The 19,224-nt window shown below is 49.5% G+C and overlaps 1 protein-coding gene across 3 annotated transcripts; it reads right to left on the reverse strand.

The window, feature by feature from the left end:
* Window positions 1–12,151: 12,151 nt before the first annotated feature.
* On the reverse strand, window positions 12,152–18,040 carry LOC135821700 (uncharacterized). Of its 3 annotated transcripts, none has more exons than XM_065334705.1 (2): window positions 13,013–18,040; window positions 12,152–12,785 (listed from the first exon to the last, which is right to left on the reverse strand). In XM_065334705.1, the coding sequence occupies exons 1-2, from the start codon at window positions 17,585–17,587 to the stop codon at window positions 12,732–12,734; spliced, it is 4,629 nt and encodes a 1,542-aa protein (XP_065190777.1). In that variant the 5' UTR covers window positions 17,588–18,040; the 3' UTR covers window positions 12,152–12,731. The 3 variants fall into 3 exon arrangements, with proteins under 3 accessions (XP_065190777.1, XP_065190773.1, XP_065190769.1); XM_065334701.1 differs by having other exon boundaries at window positions 12,152–12,830; XM_065334697.1 differs by having other exon boundaries at window positions 12,152–18,040.
* Window positions 18,041–19,224: the final 1,184 nt, after the last annotated feature.

Raw genomic sequence — 19,224 nt, forward strand, 5'->3', positions numbered from 1 at the left:
GTCATACGTGTACATGTATCCGATGCCACGGCTCCATCAAGGCATCCTGCTACTACTCAATGGCCAACGACAGTCTAGACGTCTCCGGGCGTCGAACTAACTTCCATCAATGCTACCAGTACAGTGCCTAGTGGCACCAGTGCCAGTGATTTTAAAAAGGTGCACAGGCATGTACAATGTACATGTACATGATTGTTAGTTTGACACTGACAGCATGAAACGAGGTGGAGCCTGGAGGTCACTGTGTTCGGAAACAGTGACCTTACTACAACCATCCACGGTTGGCAGAGCCCCGGTCCGTTGGGACCATCTGAACCACATGGGTGTTGAACCCGGTTCTGACCCTCATTGTGCTAGGGGAGTTTTTAGACTTTTCCTTTTAATACGTCAGTCGTGTATTCTTTGATCGCTCCTGGATGTCGTCCTGATATGATAGTCATGTAGCTACTTTAATGGTGTACTAGCTGTGCTAGTACTTGTTAGCAACAATCCGAACTAGCGCACACACTGCACTGCATTGCTTTGTACTGCATTCAAGACTGACGTCATGCGCTTTGTTTTGCTGCGTAATCACAAATGGCACCAGCCCATTTTGCGGAAAAGAAAAACAAATGTTGCTTGCCCTGTTGTGCTCTTCCAGACAACGGATCGTGCTTCAGCAGTGTTTCTTTTCCTTTCGTAGCTTTGCTGCCAGCCCGAGTGTCACCTCGACACTGTATTTCTTCAGTATGTCTGACCTAACTGTCGACACTGTCAAGGCAATGCCTTGCCAAGCCCCCGCGGCGAGCCTTCTCAGCGCGGCTTGAATCCGAAAGGAAACTTAGTAAAAGTATTTTACAGGACCGTTTGCTGGCACAACTAGCCCTGGTAGTGAGGTCTGCTCCGGCCAGGAGAACCAGCAACATGACAGTGCGGACACGGCTCGCGAGCCCAGAAGCCCGACTTGCACCAATGCCTCCTCCGCCAGCTCAGGTGACGCGGGCTCAACGGATCTCTGCGCTCCCGTAGATCTACGTGACGAGGTGTAGTCGGCTTTGTCGGCCGCCATTTTATTATTATCGGAGAGCATTGTGCCTCTCCTCACCCAAGGCCAAGGCAATGCGGCTGCTGCCGCCACTACGCCAGGCCAAGCCCTTGTAACCCACCCGATCAGCCACCTCCACCAGCTGTGCCCAAGGCTGTGCAAGAACGTACCTTGCGAGGGGAGTTCGTAGATTTTTCAAGTTGGTTGCCTGAAATTCTTGCACACTTCCGTCCCAACATTCCGGCTGGTGCACAGCCCGAATAACGATAGCCAGCTAAATATCGTTGAGTCGGATGACCGTACGCGAAGCAGGTGCGTCGCAAGGTTCACGATAATTATACATGTAACTACCCGGCTCGAGGCATGGACCACATACATGTCTGTTATCACGGTTGCTGCCCTACACCGCACTGCTGAACTGCTGAACTGATTGCGTACCAGCAGTTGATCCTGACTGCTAACCGCCAGTTCTTCCCAAGCGCGTGGCTAGAGTACGACCGCCAGCTGCGGCTGCTCGTGGCCCAGTAACCAGGCACGAAGAGGTTGGACACCATCGACGTGAACCTATGGCAGATAGCTGTCACAGGCCATGCACACCCAAAATGTGCTCAATGTAAGACGGCCCATCCAGGGGCGGTTTGTGTCCTTTTCGTCCCCAAGCCAGCAGCATTTACCTTCAGTGGTCGCAACCATACCAGCGACAGCCAAGAAATCTGCCGCAACTTCAATGGAGGTCGCTGTTCTTCGTCGTCGTGCCGCTTCTCCCACACCTGCAGCCAGTGTGGCAAGGACCACCCATGCATCATGTGCAACCAGCAGCAGCGCGGAGCCAATTGGCCACCCCGCCGCTCCTAGCAGAATGGCTACTGAATAGCTTGACTCGGTACGTAGCTTCTTTCCTATACACTCTGCAGACACCACACTGGTAGCTGACCACTTTGCCCGCCTGTTACGTAACCACTCATATCAATAATGCGTTGCGTATGTTCTCCATGGGCTGCGCCGTGGCTTTACTCTTGGATCTGCCGGCCAACACGACATTTCGGTTTTCTCTAATAATCTACCCTTGGCTTTCACTCACTCGGCATTTATATCCGAGCAATTAGCTGCTTCCTGCGCCCGCAGCGAGACCACAGGCCCATTTCCGTCACCTCCATTTCAGTTCATGCGCCGCTCTGGTATTGGTGCCATCCCCGAAAAGAACGGCAAGCTGCGAATGATCCACCATCTGTCTAGTCCGGAAGGCACCGGCGCGAACGACAGCATTCCTGCCGAGCCGCTCTCTCTGCACTACGCGAGCATTGACAACGCGATCAACATCATCATGTCATGCCCACAGCCTGTGTATTTGTCCAAGCTCGATGTACGCAGTGCATTTCGGCAGATCCCAGTCCGCCGTCAGGACTTCGCTGGGAAGGCTCCTACTACTACGAGCGCTTTCTGCCTTTCGGCCTCCGCTCCAGCCCAGCCGTCTTTGACTCAGTAGCAACAGCAGTCAACTGGATCATGCAGCACGAGTTTGCTATAGATCACCGGCTTCATTACCTCGATGACTTTCTCGATATCTCCACTGGTTTGGCTGCAGCCAACCAGCAACTCACCACCCCCCTCCGGGCATTCACGTATCTCGGCACTCCTCTTTGCTCCATCCCAGCTCGAGGGCCATCACCATCATTGACCTTCCTTGGTATTTTCCTAGACTGCGGCTACCAGAGGACAAGCTGTCCGAGATCCGTGCGCCACTCATGGCTACTATCAGCGAGCGCAGCATCGGCCAGCGTCAACTCGAGTCCCTCCTGGGGAAGCTCACTTTTGCTGCCCGAGTCATCGTTCCTGGACACACATTCATGCGTGAACTATGATCAGCGTGCCCTGAACTGTATCTGTGTATGCGAGTGCGGTGCATAAAGCCCACCTTGAGAATGGGTTTGCCGGCCCCTTAGTAGATGCGTGGCTTCTGGAGAGGGTGTTGAAGGGCATCCAGCGATGCCATGGTACGGCTGTACTCACCCCTCGCCTTCCTATAACTATGCCAATCCAACGACACCTGACGGATGCACGCCGGAAAAGTAGTATCCTGAATGGCCATGACAAGCTGCTCTACCAAGCCGCCATGCTGCTTCTTTGGATTTCTTCGGTGTGCTGAATTCACTAATGGCATCACACGGGGCTGTACTAGCTCCCCTGGTGACGGACGCATGCAACTCTTCCTGCTTTCATCCAAGACGGACCCATTCGGTAAAGGCGTTACTAGTGACATTGGCCCGTCTGTACCGCCGTACTGCCCGGTCCGTGCCATTGTTAGCTACCCATTTGCCACTCGTCGCGAGGGACCAGAGCAACTCTTGTTCGTACTCTCGAACAGACAGCAGCTGACCAGGCAGTCATTCACAGTAACAGTATGGTCTCTTGTCGCTGCGGCCGGTGTACCATCCCAGTCGAACTACTCCGGGCATTCGGTCCACATTGGTGCAGCCACCACCGCTGCTATGGCTAGTGCCCCGACTCCTTCTTCCGAGTGGCAGGTCAGTGGAAAGAGCGATGCGTGTCTATGCTACATCCGGACTACAACAAGCGCTAAACGCCAGCTATCGTCCCGGCTTGCTGCCGTGCCATGGATGCCATGATCCCCAACTCGGGTGAGTAATGAGCTACTGAACTCTAGCTGCGCAATGCTTGCCTGTGCTGACATAAATTGACCCTTGCTGTGCGTCAATAGTGCTTAGCTAACGGAGTGCTGGTTTCATGGGTCCACTCTCACAACTGGTGTTATCTAGCTATTTGCTGCGGCTCTGCCTTGCGCTATATTACATCCATTTAGCATTGCAGCTCTACGTTGAGCTAACAGCAGCTCTACTTTGAGCTAACAGCAGCTCTACTTTGAGCTAACAGCAGCTCTACTTTGAGCTAACCGCAGCTCTACTTTGAGCTAACAGCAGCTCTACTTTGAGCTAACAGCAGCTCTACTTTGAGCTCACAGCAGCTCTACTTTGAGCTAACAGCAGCTCTACTTTGAGCTAACAGCAGCTCTACTTTGAGCTAACCGCAGCTCTACTTTGAGCTAACAGCAGCTCTACTTTGAGCTAACAGCAGCTCTACCTTGAGCTAACAGCAGCTCTACTTTGAGCTAACAGCAGCTCTACTTTGAGCTAACAGCAGCTCTACTTTGAGCTAACCGCAGCTCTACTTTGAGCTAACAGCAGCTCTACTTTGAGCTAACCGCAGCTCTACTTTGAGCTAACTGCAGCTCTACTTTGAGCTAACCGCAGCTCTACTTTGAGCTAACAGCAGCTCTACTTTGAGCTAACAGCAGCTCTGCTCTGAGCTAACAGCAGCTCTGCTCTGAGCTAACACCAGCTCTACTTTGAGCTTCAAACCAGTTGTTTCGAAACCAGCACTCCTCAATCCAAAGATGCCTCTTTGTTGACTTGTTTGTGTGAGGGATGGGGCTAATGGTGTACTAGCTGTGCTAGTACTTGTTAGCAACAATCCGAACTAGCGCACACACTGCACTGCATTGCTTTGTACTGCATTCAAGACTGACGTCATGCGCTTTGTTTTGCTGCGTAATCACAAATGGCACCAGCCCATTTTGCGGAAAAGAAAAACAAATGTTGCTTGCCCTGTTGTGCTCTTCCAGACAACGGATCGTGCTTCAGCAGTGTTTCTTTTCCCACCATCCCTCCCTATCCAACTTATTCACACCATCATAATTATCGTACCCACTAATCGGGTCCACTCTCACAACTGGTGTTATCTAGCTATTTGCTGCGGCTCTGCCTTGCGCTATATTACATCCATTTAGCATTGCAGCTCTACGTTGAGCTAACAGCAGCTCTACTTTGAGCTAACAGCAGCTCTACTTTGAGCTAACAGCAGCTCTACTTTGAGCTAACCGCAGCTCTACTTTGAGCTAACAGCAGCTCTACTTTGAGCTAACAGCAGCTCTACTTTGAGCTCACAGCAGCTCTACTTTGAGCTAACAGCAGCTCTACTTTGAGCTAACAGCAGCTCTACTTTGAGCTAACCGCAGCTCTACTTTGAGCTAACAGCAGCTCTACTTTGAGCTAACAGCAGCTCTACCTTGAGCTAACAGCAGCTCTACTTTGAGCTAACAGCAGCTCTACTTTGAGCTAACAGCAGCTCTACTTTGAGCTAACCGCAGCTCTACTTTGAGCTAACAGCAGCTCTACTTTGAGCTAACCGCAGCTCTACTTTGAGCTAACTGCAGCTCTACTTTGAGCTAACCGCAGCTCTACTTTGAGCTAACAGCAGCTCTACTTTGAGCTAACAGCAGCTCTGCTCTGAGCTAACAGCAGCTCTGCTCTGAGCTAACACCAGCTCTACTTTGAGCTTCAAACCAGTTGTTTCGAAACCAGCACTCCTCAATCCAAAGATGCCTCTTTGTTGACTTGTTTGTGTGAGGGATGGGGCTAACCTGAATTGTTTTTCTTCAATCTTTTTTTCTTCCAACTTCTGCCCATGACGTCCCTCTCTCAGCTCGTCAGCTGTCAACAGTCACTGTCACCACCATGACACTGTCGTGAGAAGGCGCTCTCTGTACTGTAGACGAGGTTGGTACTAGTAGTAATTTGAACTAGTCTTGGGTTATAATACCATGATTGAACAACTAAAGTTATTATGAATTCACATACATGTACACTGTATGGATTCATGAGGAGAACAACATCGCTACTTGGAGGTGAACACGATTCTCAACTGATAAGGAATGAATAGAGCAAGTAGTAGTTGTCCATGTTCCTGAACAGTGGACACTGATGCAATAATGGCGACATTGGAATGATTGAACACCAACCTTGCATGGCATCAAGTGACAGAATACCTGCCCCGTAGAACCGGACCAAGTGAGAAGCAGCAGCAGCAGCACACCTACTTTATTTTTTATTTTTTACAAGATACACAACTCACCAGCAGGCACTGGCATGGGGCTAGCATGGGGCTAGCATGGGGCTAGCATGGGGCTAGCATGGGGCTAGCATGGGGCTAGCATGGGGCTAGCATGGGACTAGAATGGGGCTAGCATGGGGCTAGCATGGGGCTAGCATGGGGCTAGCATGGGACTAGCATGGGGCTAGCATGGGGCTAGCATGGGGCTAGCATGGGGCTAGCTAGCATGGGGCTAGCATGGGACTAGCATGGGGCTAGCATGGGGCTAGCATGGGGCTAGCATGGTGCTAGCATGGGGCTAGCATGGGTTGTGGGGCTAGCATGGGGCTAGCATGGGTTGTGGGGCTAGCATGGGTTGAGATGGTGCTGGTGGGGCCTGCCATGCTCAGCCGACCAGCCTGAGGTCTGGGCATCTTCGAATGGCAGGCGAACCAAATTTGGGAGGAAAGCATAGGCAAGAGGGGAAAAAACAAAAAAGCACGGGAGAAAATGGAGGATTTAGAACGAAGGAGAGGATCAAATTTGGAACACAGCAGAAAATAGCAAATAATCAAACAGATAATAGCAAGAGTATATAACTCCCCAGGGAGTTATATACTCTTGATAATAGGAGTGAAAGTAGAGTTTCAAATGAAGGGTGCAATAGGGGTAGCAGTGGAATTTGGCTACTCAGGATTGGCAATAATTTGGCTTTGGGTGGGAGAAGCAGAGGCATTATCCCTGAAGAGGCTAGAGACGGTCGGTTTCCCAGTCCCAGTCAGACTGTCTCAGGTGGTTACAGACCTTCTTCTTGAAAGTCTGCATCGACTTCATTTGCACTCTCCTGTGGAGCCCACGCTGCTTTGGCAGTGGTGGATCCATGGAGCCTCAGTGGCCTTAGGTGGAGGGTCGCTTGCCGACGTAACCGTCGGAGACCATCATGAGCAATGGACTGACTAATTATTCACTTGTCCTCTCTTTCCAAATAACATGAGTTTAATGCAAAAAAACTTCTGGGAGGGGCAAGCACTGAGAATAGAGGCTGGGAGGAAATTCCAGGTCTCAATCATGCAGTGGGTGAAGGACCGAAGGACATTGTTCCGAGACTGAGGTGGGACAGTTTTGTTCAGCTGGAACGGGTGGTGGCTAGCTATTGTGCGAACGCTGGCTCGGGTGCAGGCCAGGCCTGGGGCTGGAGCAGGCAGGGGTAGGAGAGCTGTGATCATGGCAGGGTCAGCCACTGAGTCAGGTAGTGGAGCTTGAACAGATAGCAGAGGGCAGCAACAGAGCGACGGATGTCCAGGCTGGGCAGGTAGCAGCTATCGCCGATGACGGGGAGTGCCCAGCGTTGGATGGCTGTGAGCTTGGCTAGTATGGAGGGTGCTAGGTGAGTGAAGGGTGCTAGGTGAGTGGAGGGTGCTAGGTGAGTGGAGGGTGCTAGGTGAGTGGAGGGTGCTAGGTGAGTGGAGGGTGCTAGGTGAGTGGAGGGTGCTAGGTGAGTGGAGGGTGCTAGGTGAGTGGAGGGTGCTAGGTGAGTGGAGGGTGCTAGGTGAGTGGAGGGTGCTAGGTGAGTGGAGGGGGCTAGGTGAGTGGAGGGTGCTAGGTGAGTGGAGGGTGCTAGGTGAGTGGAGGGTGCTAGGTGAGTGGAGGGTGCTAGGTGAGTGGAGGGTGCTAGGTGAGTCGGTGAGTAGGTCATGTAATGTAGTACTAATAGAACAGGAGTCAGGAGCAAGACAGCAGCCAGACACTGAAACACCACACAGTGAACCCTGCATTTACAAGCCGACCAATGCAATAAGACACTATGTCCGTAGAGACAACAACAACAACAACAACAACAACAACAACAACAACAACAACAACAACAACAACAACAACAACAACAACAACAACAACAACAACAACAACAACAACAACAACAACAACAACAACAACAACAACAACAACAACAACAACAACAACAACAACAACAACAACAACAACAACAAGAACAACAAGAACAACAAGAACAACAAGAACAACAAGAACAACAAGAACAACAAGAACAACAACAAGAACAACAACAAGAACAACAACAAGAACAACAACAAGAACAACAACAAGAACAACAACAAGAACAACAACAAGAACAACAACAAGAACAACAACAAGAACAACAACAAGAACAACAACAAGAACAACAACAAGAACAACAACAAGAACAACAACAAGAACAACAACAAGAACAACAACAAGAACAACAACAAGAACAACAACAAGAACAACAACAAGAACAACAACAAGAACAACAACAAGAACAACAACAAGAACAACAACAAGAACAACAACAAGAACAACAACAAGAACAACAACAAGAACAACAACAAGAACAACAACAAGAACAACAACAAGAACAACAACAAGAACAACAACAAGAACAACAACAAGAACAACAACAAGAACAACAACAAGAACAACAACAAGAACAACAACAAGAACAACAACAAGAACAACAACAAGAACAACAACAAGAACAACAACAAGAACAACAACAAGAACAACAACAAGAACAACAACAAGAACAACAACAAGAACAACAACAAGAACAACAACAAGAACAACAACAAGAACAACAACAAGAACAACAACAAGAACAACAACAAGAACAACAACAAGAACAACAACAAGAACAACAACAAGAACAACAACAAGAACAACAACAAGAACAACAACAAGAACAACAACAAGAACAACAACAAGAACAACAACAAGAACAACAACAAGAACAACAACAAGAACAACAACAAGAACAACAACAAGAACAACAACAAGAACAACAACAAGAACAACAACAAGAACAACAACAAGAACAACAACAAGAACAACAACAAGAACAACAACAAGAACAACAACAAGAACAACAACAAGAACAACAACAACAACAACAACAACAACAACAACAACAACAACAACAACAACAACAACAACAACAACAACAACAACAACAACAACAACAACAACAACAACAACAACAACAACAACAACAACAACAACAACAACAACAACAACTCTTATTGGCGATGGTGCCATCGTGAGAATAAAGAATTCAAACAACAAGGTGGGACCTCCGCAGGGTGGGACCTCCTGTGAAGTCTCTGGTGAAGTACTGCCTTGTACATATTTCTGGCCCTGATACTCGCTTTTCCTGGATAGTGATGGTTTTGCACCCCATGCACTGTTACTACTACTGTTGTTGCTAGCGCCTGCAATTACATGTATGCACGCACCTAGTGTACATGTATATTCTGTTTGGTGCCGGTACCTGTGCCATATTTAGAGTTGTCGCGTATTGCGTTATTTCTATACCAGGTTTTTTTGGTGATGTTTTGTCCTTTTTTTCTCTCTCTCGTAATAGTGCATTCAGGTGTGATTTGTTATCAGTTCGCAGCGCTCCTCATTTATTAACCCATCCTAACCGGTGTGCCCACTTCATTCCTGATGATGGTTATTTCATGACCGAAACGTTGAAATAAAATATTTTTCTGGTGAAAAGCAGTGATTTGAGTGTGAGCCAGTGTTGCTCACAACCAATTTTTATTCAATAATGTGTTACGAGAACAAAACAAAGTGCTAAAATAGAATGAGGGAAGGTGAGACAATAGAAGTGAAGTGAGAGCTAAGTGCAACAGGGGTGAGGAACTGCGTAGTGAGACAAACAATCATGCTGTGCACCTACGAAAACCATCTTAACGCAACTACATGTTTCTTCTGCTTACAAAGATCAGGCTTATGCAAACGAATACAAACAGCCTCAAGTACTTTCAACTGACTAGCGTACCGTGCACGACAAAGAACAGAAAAACTAAAATCGTCATACACCTGCAGACACTTAGGGTGAGACAACAGATGAAGAAAAACGGAAGACTTCTTACGATCACAATCACCATCCGATTCCTCGTCTCCACCAACCGCAACCTCGTCCTCCGTCTCATCTTCCAACTCGTCCTCAGTGTCGTCCTCCGTGTCATTCTCCTCATCAACACCGATCGGTCCCAGGCTCGCCTCATGTTGCTGAACCTCTGTTCGTTGACTCCTCCTTTGATCTTGATGGTAATTTGTTACCATTGTTGTTGTTGTTGTTGTTGTTATTGTTGTTGTTCCTGTTGTTGTTAAATCTTCTGTTCCCAGTGTCTTCGCCGGTGCTTGACATCCAGTACTGTAATAGTTCATTGAATAATTAGCCGTTGATCGTCTAGGTCTTTGAATGTTGATCGTGTTGTTTTCTCTGTTGAATTCCGTTCCCTTCAGCCTTCTTTCTTCTTGTTCATGTTCAGTGCTTACCTCATCCATATTTGCCCAACAGTAAGAAGTCTGCCGTTTTTCTTCATCTGTTGTCTCACCCTAAGTGTCTGCAGGTGTATGATGATTTTAGTTTTTCTGTTCTTTGTCGTGCACGGTGCGCTAGTCAGTTGAAAGTACTTGAGGCTATTATTACATTCGTTTGCATAAGCCTGATCTTTGTAAGCAGAAGAAACATGTAGTTGCGTTAAGATTGTTTTCGTAGGTGCACAGCATGATTGTTTGTCTCACTGCACAGTTCTAGCGTTGCAATTAGTTCCTCACCCCTGTTGCACTTAGCTCTCACATCACTGCTATTGTCTCACCTTCCCTCATTCTATTTTAGCACTTTGTTTTGTTCTCGTAACACATTATTGAATGTATATAAATCATTGATTTAGCATGGTTATTCTTCGGTCACGGCTTTCCACTGATGATTGTGACAAGAAAATCGATTTTGGTAAACCTTCATGACTTTGTTGTAGTGTGGCGATGACAGCAGAATTTGTTCTCTTTATAGCTATTATAAAATTGTTGTCTCCGCGTCGATTATTTAAATAAAAGAATAAGTAATGATATTGACTGAGTATGAGGTCAATAGGAAATAAAAGCCGAGTAAAAGACCGAGGCGAAGCCAAGTTCTTTTACGAGGTCTTTATTTCCTATACTGGCCAAGTACGAAGTCAATATTATTAGATTTATCACGACTACCCAAAGCATGTGTTCAATCCCTAAAAAGGAGTCAAATATAGGCGGTCAATATAGCCCTAAGGAGTGAAATATGCAGGAATATTTGACTGCTTAGGTATAGCAAAAATCTTTGGGAGTCAATACTATTAAGGGAGTGATAATAATTAATAATAAGTAATTATGCTGGAAAAAATTGGCAGAGTCTGCTTGAAAAGCAGTGAAATTAACAGAACCATACCGACATTGTGGTAGCCCTTTCCCAAAGATGCCATAATTTTTCGCAACTTATGCTTTTCGCAACCGTGCTAAAACAAGTGCTAGTTGCTGAAATCGCATCCATATTTTCAGAAAAAGCTCAAAAGTTGCTAATATCGCAACTCAAAATTGGAGAGTTCTTGTGCAAAAACCTACAAAAAGGAGCAGAAATAGCAGAAGTGCAGCGACAGCAAACTCGTACACCCCTTCCTGCTGTGATCTACCACTTTACACAATGCAAGTAGCCTGCTGCATGTATCCTACATGTACAGTGCACGGAAAAGGGAACCACATTATCGTAACTACTGTTGATCTACTATTTCTCTGAAACGAGTCTGAAGAGTGAAGGTAGGTGAGAAATGAGCGAGCACGAGTGTGCATTTGTCCGATATGTAGTCGGTGACTTGACCTTTTGACCCCATGCCATGGGGCCAATTGCGCCAAGGTTGCGGAAAGGTTGCGAAATAGTTCCGGAAAATGAAGAAAGTTGCGAAAGTTGCTAAAGTTGCGATTTCTTCCTAAACAACGAAAAGTTGCGAAAAAAAGTGGCGAGCATCTTTGGGAAAGGGCTACATTGTGGCATGCACTTCCTTGAATTACTCTCCATTTCTTTATCCGTAAACCAAACATGCATGCCTACCCAGTGAAACATTCACTGAGTCTGTGCCAGTGCCGAGGCGGAGAGGGTTCTCAGCGAGGATTATGATCAGGGGTATACCGGTATACGACTCCCGTAAACGTCGTGTACATGTGTCATGTAGATCTACATGACATAATTGTACAATACAATGGTTATACAGTCAGACCTCGCTTATCCGGTCCTCGTTTATCCGGATCCCTCGCCATCCGGTAGAAAATCGTTGGTTACCGATTTACAGCATATGCCATGCACATATACAGTATGTGTGTTCGATCATCCGGTTCTATTCCGTTTCTCCCCGGAACCGGGATTATCCACACACAAAGATCTCCAGGACACAATGTTTACACTGACTCATGATCTGAAAACAGTCACAACTCTCCAAGAACTAAAACCTGAACATCTCCACAACTAGGCTAAAACCAACTCTGGCCTAACAAAAGATAGCAATAGCTAATAACAGTGCACGCACATACATGGTATAGAAAGACCCTATGGCAACACTCGACCATGTAATGTGATACAACAATAGAATGCAGACGTCTAGACACCAGAGTACTGAATAGACCTGACACATGGCCTTCTTGATGGGAATGCATGAATAGAAGCACACATGGATCATAGCTCTAACACATTCGCCTATCCATATCACGCATGAATGATTGTACTCTAACAGCCAGCATGCTGCACCAGTCTAACTGCAACATTCTCCCCCTCTCACACGAGGAGTTCCGAGGGTGAAACAAAACAAGAAACCAAAAAGGCAACCCCCTCAGAGCCTAAAAGAACAAAAGATGAACGATGTGCTCTACAAACATACGTGTAGCTAAATATGCAAAGACTAAACATATGAAAGTGACCAATCACACCACAGTACTAGAGTATTCTGACCGAGTCAATAATGAATATGTCTCTTTCTCATTCGCCGTCTGCAGTCAATGGCACTAATCGCTGAATGGCACGTCGCTTCACCTTCTTGTTGCTCAGCCGTACGTCCACAACTCTCACCAGGCCATCCTGACCCGGATGTACTCCCACCACTCTTCCAAGCGGCCAATGACCACGAGATATGCCATCTTCCATAACCAGCACCAGATCGTGACGCGAATCAGACGTGTCCAACGCGAGTACCTCTCAACATCAAGACGACCCTTGTCCGGCTCTACCGCTGTGAATGCCAGCTCGATCGTCTTCTTCACCTGGCCCGGAAGCTGCGGTTTGTTGGTCAACTCAGTCTGCGGCCAGGACTCCTTGGTGTTGCGGAGAAATGCAGGCCCTTGCCACCAGCACTCGTTACCGGGTAGATCCTCGGCCTTCACCCCCCGAGTTGGCAAGTCTGCTGGGTTGATCTTTCCAGGCACGTGCCTCCACTGCGTCGGCTTTGTCGACTCCTGTATTGCCGCTATTCGATTAGCGACGTCTGAAGTAAAGTTCTTAGCCGGACTCCTCACCCAGTGTACGACGTTCATCGAATCAGTCCAGAAGTTGTGTTCGGACATGGGGATGTGGAGGGCCTCACTGATGGCGGCACTTACTTGCACACCCAGCACTGCACCGCGGAGCTCCAGCTTCGGAATCGTGACTTTCTTCAGTGGTGTGGCTCTGGCTCTAGCAAGCGCAATGCTGATGCGCACATGTCCATCGGGGTACTCCGCTCGGACATAACCCACTGCCGCTGTTGCATGGGCCGAAGCGTCGGTGAACACATGTACCGACAGTGATGCCTCATGGGCTGGGCGATCCGTTTCCTTGAGACATCTCTGTATCTTGATCTTGCTGAGGTGCTCCAGCTCGGCAAACCACCTGTACCACTTCTCGTTCAGCTCGGCCGGAATCTGGTCGTCCCACCCGATCCCAGCTGCACAAAGCTCCTGAAACATCAGCCGCGCCCGCATGGTAAAGGGCACAATGTGGCCTCTAGGGTCGAAGATGCTCGCCATCTTCGACAGCACTTGACGCTTGGTCCACTGTTGTTCTTCAGGAGCACGGTGCGTATAGCTGAAGGTGTCTGTCTTGGCGTCCCACACCACACCGAGAGTCTTCACCACCGCTGGTATTTGCTGACTGTCGTTGCTGATGCATAGCAGTGCCTCTTTGGCCAAGTCCTCGTCCGGTATAGACTCTAGCACGGCTTGACTGTTGCTCCTCCATTTGCGGACGTGGAAAGACGCCTTTCCGAGCAGACTCTGGACTTCCTGTCGAGTGTTGATGGCGGACTCCACAGTCGGTAGTGAGTCGAGCAGGTCATCAACGTAAAACGCTTCATCAACTGCTTCCCGAGCCAACTTGCTGAAGGATGCGCCGTGCTCTGCTGACGTTGCCTTCAGAGCCCGACATGCCAGGTATGGCGATGCCTTCAGCCCAAATACCAACCGAGAGAACTCATACATGGCGGCTGGCTCATCCGGTGTGTCGCGCCACAGGAAGCGCAAATACTTGCGATCTTCTGGAGCGATTTCCACCTGCAGAAACATCTCTGCAATATCGCCGACTAGCGCTATAGGCTCTAGGCAAAACTTCATCAGCACGTGTACCAGATCTCTCTGCAACTTCGGTCCAGAGTGCATCTCGTCGTTGAGTGACTTGCCCTGGCATCGGGCAGCGGCATCGAATACCACTCGTACTTTCGTCGTAGTTTTATCTGCTCGTACCACCGCCAGATGAGGAAGCAACCACTGTTGGTCTGTCTCCTGGCACGGATGGATGTAGCCCTTGGCTATATGGGACTTGATGACGTCGGAATACTGCTGGTAGACTTCCGGTCGTTTCCTCAGAGTCCTCTCCAGGTTTCTCAGTCGCTGTTCAGCCATTTCACGATTCGGTGGGAGATCTGGCTTCTTATCGGTGCTGACCCACGGTATGGCCGTCGACACTCTGCCATCCATCAATTTCATGCTTCCTTCAACCATACGTTGTGCTTCCTCCTCCGCGACCGTTTTCGTAGCCTTAGGAACCAAACCAACGCTCTCTACCTCCCAGAACTTTGCGACGAGGTCGTCGAGAACTGCGTTGCTCCTGTCGCTGACATTCGCATGCAGGGACGTCTCTGTGAACTCTGCCGCTTGCGACTTGACGGGACCGAAACATACCCATCCGAGGGGAAGTTTTCGAGCAACTGGCTCGCCCGGCTGTCCTGCCAGCTCTTCCAGTACTCTGTGCGCTTCTGGCACGTTGAGTCCTATCAGCAGGTCGACTTGGTCCCCAGTCACCTGCGGGAAGGTAACCTCTTGGAGGTGCTTGTGCATGTGTCTCCTCGAGTTCCACTCGATCATCTCCATCGGTGCTGTAACTATTGGCTGCGTCCATGCTTCCAGCTGGGTTTCATATGAGCCGTCTTCCGACGCCATTGTCACTTTTACGCGACGGTGCTTTCCTGAGACTGTCTTTCCCCCCAGAACCGACGCCGTAAATGCCGTTGGTGTTCCCTGCAGCCCGAGGTCGTTTGCCACACTGTCTTTCAGGTATGTTGTTGAAGAACCGCTGTCCATCATGGCTGTGGCCCGCACCGTCTTGTCCTGATGGCATAACACGACAGGGACTACCATAAAAGCGGTCTTCTGCGTGGTTGCCACCGACGTATTCGTGCTGTGTTGCGGAACCACATTCTCTCGTGGCTTTGTGCTCCTGCTCGTTGAGCCTTGGTTGGCCGGAGGTGCGCGCTCTTGGTGGAGGTCAGGGTGGTGTCTGCCTCGGCACTTGTTGCAACCACTGCCTCTGCATTCGGACTTCCAGTGGCCTGTCTTGAAGCAGCACACACATAGCGATGTTCCAAGCACGAAGTCCCACCGCTGCTTCACTGACAGTTGGCGGAAGACATCACAGCTGGTGAGGGAGTGCGCTTTACCACACTTGGCGCACTGCAACACTGGCTTAGTTGTGCTGGCTGGACCACCTGTGGTGTGCATAGCTGTTGCATTACTTGCTCGAGGGGCCGCTTTGGCAAACGGCCCGGCCACATTCAGCGCAGCCTCTGCTCGATTTTCTAGCCAGTCTGCGAAGACCTCCAGGTCGAGGGAATCCATCTGGATCCTTTTCTCCGCCAAGTATTCGCCCCACTGCATCTTCAGTGCAACTGGCAGCTTATTCACTAGCTCCTGTCGGAGGGTAGGGTTGGACATATGTCCACAGCTACCAAGCAGCTTCATACATAACACTACATTCTTAACCGAGGTGCTGTACGACACCAAGGTCTCTACATCGTCACTGCGTACCGGCTTAGCTGATTTCGCCTTCGATACGAGCTCCGTGACTACTAGTTCTGGCCGCCCGAACCTCCTTTCCAGCGTTGAGAGAACTTTCGGCAGGTTCTCTGGCACGATGAGGAGCATTCTTACTGCCTCTTTTGCAGGACCTTTTAGGCAGACCCGCAATCTCTGAATGTTTTCAGCCTCCGTGAAGCCACATTGCTTGGTCGTAGACTGAAACATGTGGTGGAATGCTGGCCACTCTTCTGCTGCACCCGAGAACGCTGGCAAGTCGGTGTTGATCTTGGCTTGTCGCGCGGTGAGCCTTGATAGCTGGCTTTGCAGACCCTCATCTGCTTGCCCACGTCCATCCTGCTGAAGGCCTTTGACCGTGGAACCAGCTGCTTGGTGCGTCTTCACTATCTCCTCCGGCTCTTGATCGCTCTGAATCCGACTGCGTAGCTCCTGTTGCTGCTCACTAGAACACTGTGCGGTGTACTGGTCGTGGTCCGCACGCCTCCGCAGGCGATCATTTTCTCCGCGAAGCTGGTCCAGCTGAACTAGCAACTCCGCTCGCTGTGTTCGCTGCTCATCCGACCCTCGGCCTCCGCCTCGATCCGCCCGCTGTTGCAGGCTGGCGTTCTCCGCGCGAAGGCGTTCGAGCTTGTCGAGCAGTTCAGCTCGCTGCGCGTGTTGCTCTGCTGAAACCTGCTCGGCTCGCGTCAGCAAGCGGTCATTCTGATCGCGGAGATCTTCCAAACACATGCGCCCCTCCTGGTGTTCTCTTTCCAGGCGCTCGAGATGCGGCTGCAGCTCGCGCAGTTCCCTTTCCAATACATCCCGCTCAGCTTCGCACACCTCTTTTTCCTGCGTGACTCGCCTATTTTCCGCCTGCAGCGATGACAGGTCTGCACGAGCGCTCGCAAGATCCTTGTTCAATTTCGCTACACGTCGCTGCTCGGCGTCCGCTATTGATTGAGCTTCGCTCAGTTCCCGCTGATAGCGCTTCTCTTTCAGCACAAACTCTTGTTGCACTCGCAACCCTGACAGATTGGCCTGCTCCGTATTCGTCGACGCACGTGCGACCTCAGACTCAGTCCTCACCGCCACAGGCAAACTCCTGCTTGTGTGGGCACTGACAGTTCCGGCTACACTGGGACTCGGCACTGCGTGCGGCTCTGGATCGTGAGAAACAGCCACTGCATGTTCTGGCAGGTGCGCAACTTCTACTTCACCCATACTAGCCTCATCTCCTTGGCCAGCGTCAACGGCTGCATCAGCTTCATGGCCTTCTATGAGCTCCTCTGCGAAGACTTCGGAGGCCATCTTGGGAGAGGACGATCCTTTGGCCCCTTGGCCATTTGACGACGCTTCGTCTTGAGCTAACCTCACGAGCTCAAGCTCCTTCTCCAGGAGCCTCTTTTCTGCTTCCAGAACTCGACGCTGAGTCTCGTATGAAGATCGGGACTGTCCTCCTCCCGATCTCCTACTACTCCGCATCGAGCGCTCTTCTTCAAAACCCAAACGGGGAGGTGCTACACCTCTCGTTGACCGCGCACTTCTGCGCGTACTCCTATCTTCACCTTCCATGATGACTATTTCCAGATCCGGCTCGAAGGACCAGATATTCCGTTTCTCCCCGGAACCGGGATTATCCACACACAAAGATCTCCAGGACACAATGTTTACACTGACTCATGATCTGAAAACAGTCACAACTCTCCAAGAACTAAAACCTGAACATCTCCACAACTAGGCTAAAACCAACTCTGGCCTAACAAAAGATAGCAATAGCTAATAACAGTGCACGCACATACATGGTATAGAAAGACCCTATGGCAACACTCGACCATGTAATGTGATACAACAATAGAATGCAGACGTCTAGACACCAGAGTACTGAATAGACCTGACACATGGCCTTCTTGATGGGAATGCATGAATAGAAGCACACATGGATCATAGCTCTAACACATTCGCCTATCCATATCACGCATGAATGATTGTACTCTAACAGCCAGCATGCTGCACCAGTCTAACTGCAACAGGTTCCCTCGCCTATCCGGATATTTTTCTGGAAAATGGTTGTGCGAGGTCTGACTGTACCATGTATCAAGAGTACATAACCCCCAACTCTTGCATTACATGTACATGTACGTCTTGGCCTGCCGCCTGGGGCTGCATTCCCACTGCCACTGGTTATCTGACCCCACCTGACTCTGCTCAGGTCGGTGACTGTAGTAAAGTAGATCTACCAGGGAGTAGTAAATATTTACCGGTTATTAAGATGTATTAATTTTTACCAGGGAGTCGTAAAAGCCCTCGCGGGGCTTTTACGACTCCCTGATTTTTACTACTCCCTGGTAAGTAGTAAGTACCGGCCCGGTAAGTAGTTCGAGTGAGACCATTTTCGGGTGTGCAGTCTGGCAGTGGCAGTGAGTACAGACTATGAGTATGAGTAAGTCTGCAGCCTTGCTACTAATGCAAGCATGCTGTGTCCGTGTTTACGATGTTCACGATGCTCTGACTTCTGAGATTGTCACTAGTGTCAGAGACTGCATGCTACTACTAAGTGTTGCCTTGGCCATTTCCTCCTTTTACGAATTGGGTGTGTGACTTTCAAGTAAAAACAAAAACAGAGCTACTGAGCAGGTCTACTGACTGACACCGTGGACACACTGGTCCCCAGCCTGCACTCCTTCTGATCTAGATCTGCTCTTCACCGTGCCGCGGGCGCTTTTCGCTGGAGCAGAAGTTTGAAGCCTTCCTCACTAGCCTCCGGCTCGGATCTGTTTGCATGCAGATCTAGCGTGCGACCTTGCGAGCCGGGATTCGTTGCAAAAATGGCCAGGACGCGACCGCGATCCGCAAGGCAAGGATCGATGGCAGTTCCGACTCGGCTTGCAAAGTAACAATTACATTAGTTGCATGTTTATATGTGCGCTACTGCTGAGAGTTCTGACCTGAGGCTGAGACTGACATGACATGACACTCAGTGACCTGGTGACAGCTAGCTCGGGTTGGCTCGTGATACCGGATATCGATCGACTACCTATTTATGTACCGGCGCAAACTGGCACATGGCAGTGGTGCCGGTAACACACGTTTCAGCCAGTGGTGAGCCGCAAAGACTAGCTCACTTACCATGCTTACGCGGGAGAGCGGAGGAGCTCAGCCTGGCTAGTCCGTAGATCTGCGCAATCGGCGACGACCTAAGGCTAAGGCTA

The sequence above is a fragment of the Sycon ciliatum genome, chromosome 1 (assembly GCF_964019385.1).
Source record: "Sycon ciliatum chromosome 1, ocSycCili1.1, whole genome shotgun sequence".
Taxonomy (NCBI): Eukaryota; Metazoa; Porifera; class Calcarea; order Leucosolenida; family Sycettidae; genus Sycon; species Sycon ciliatum.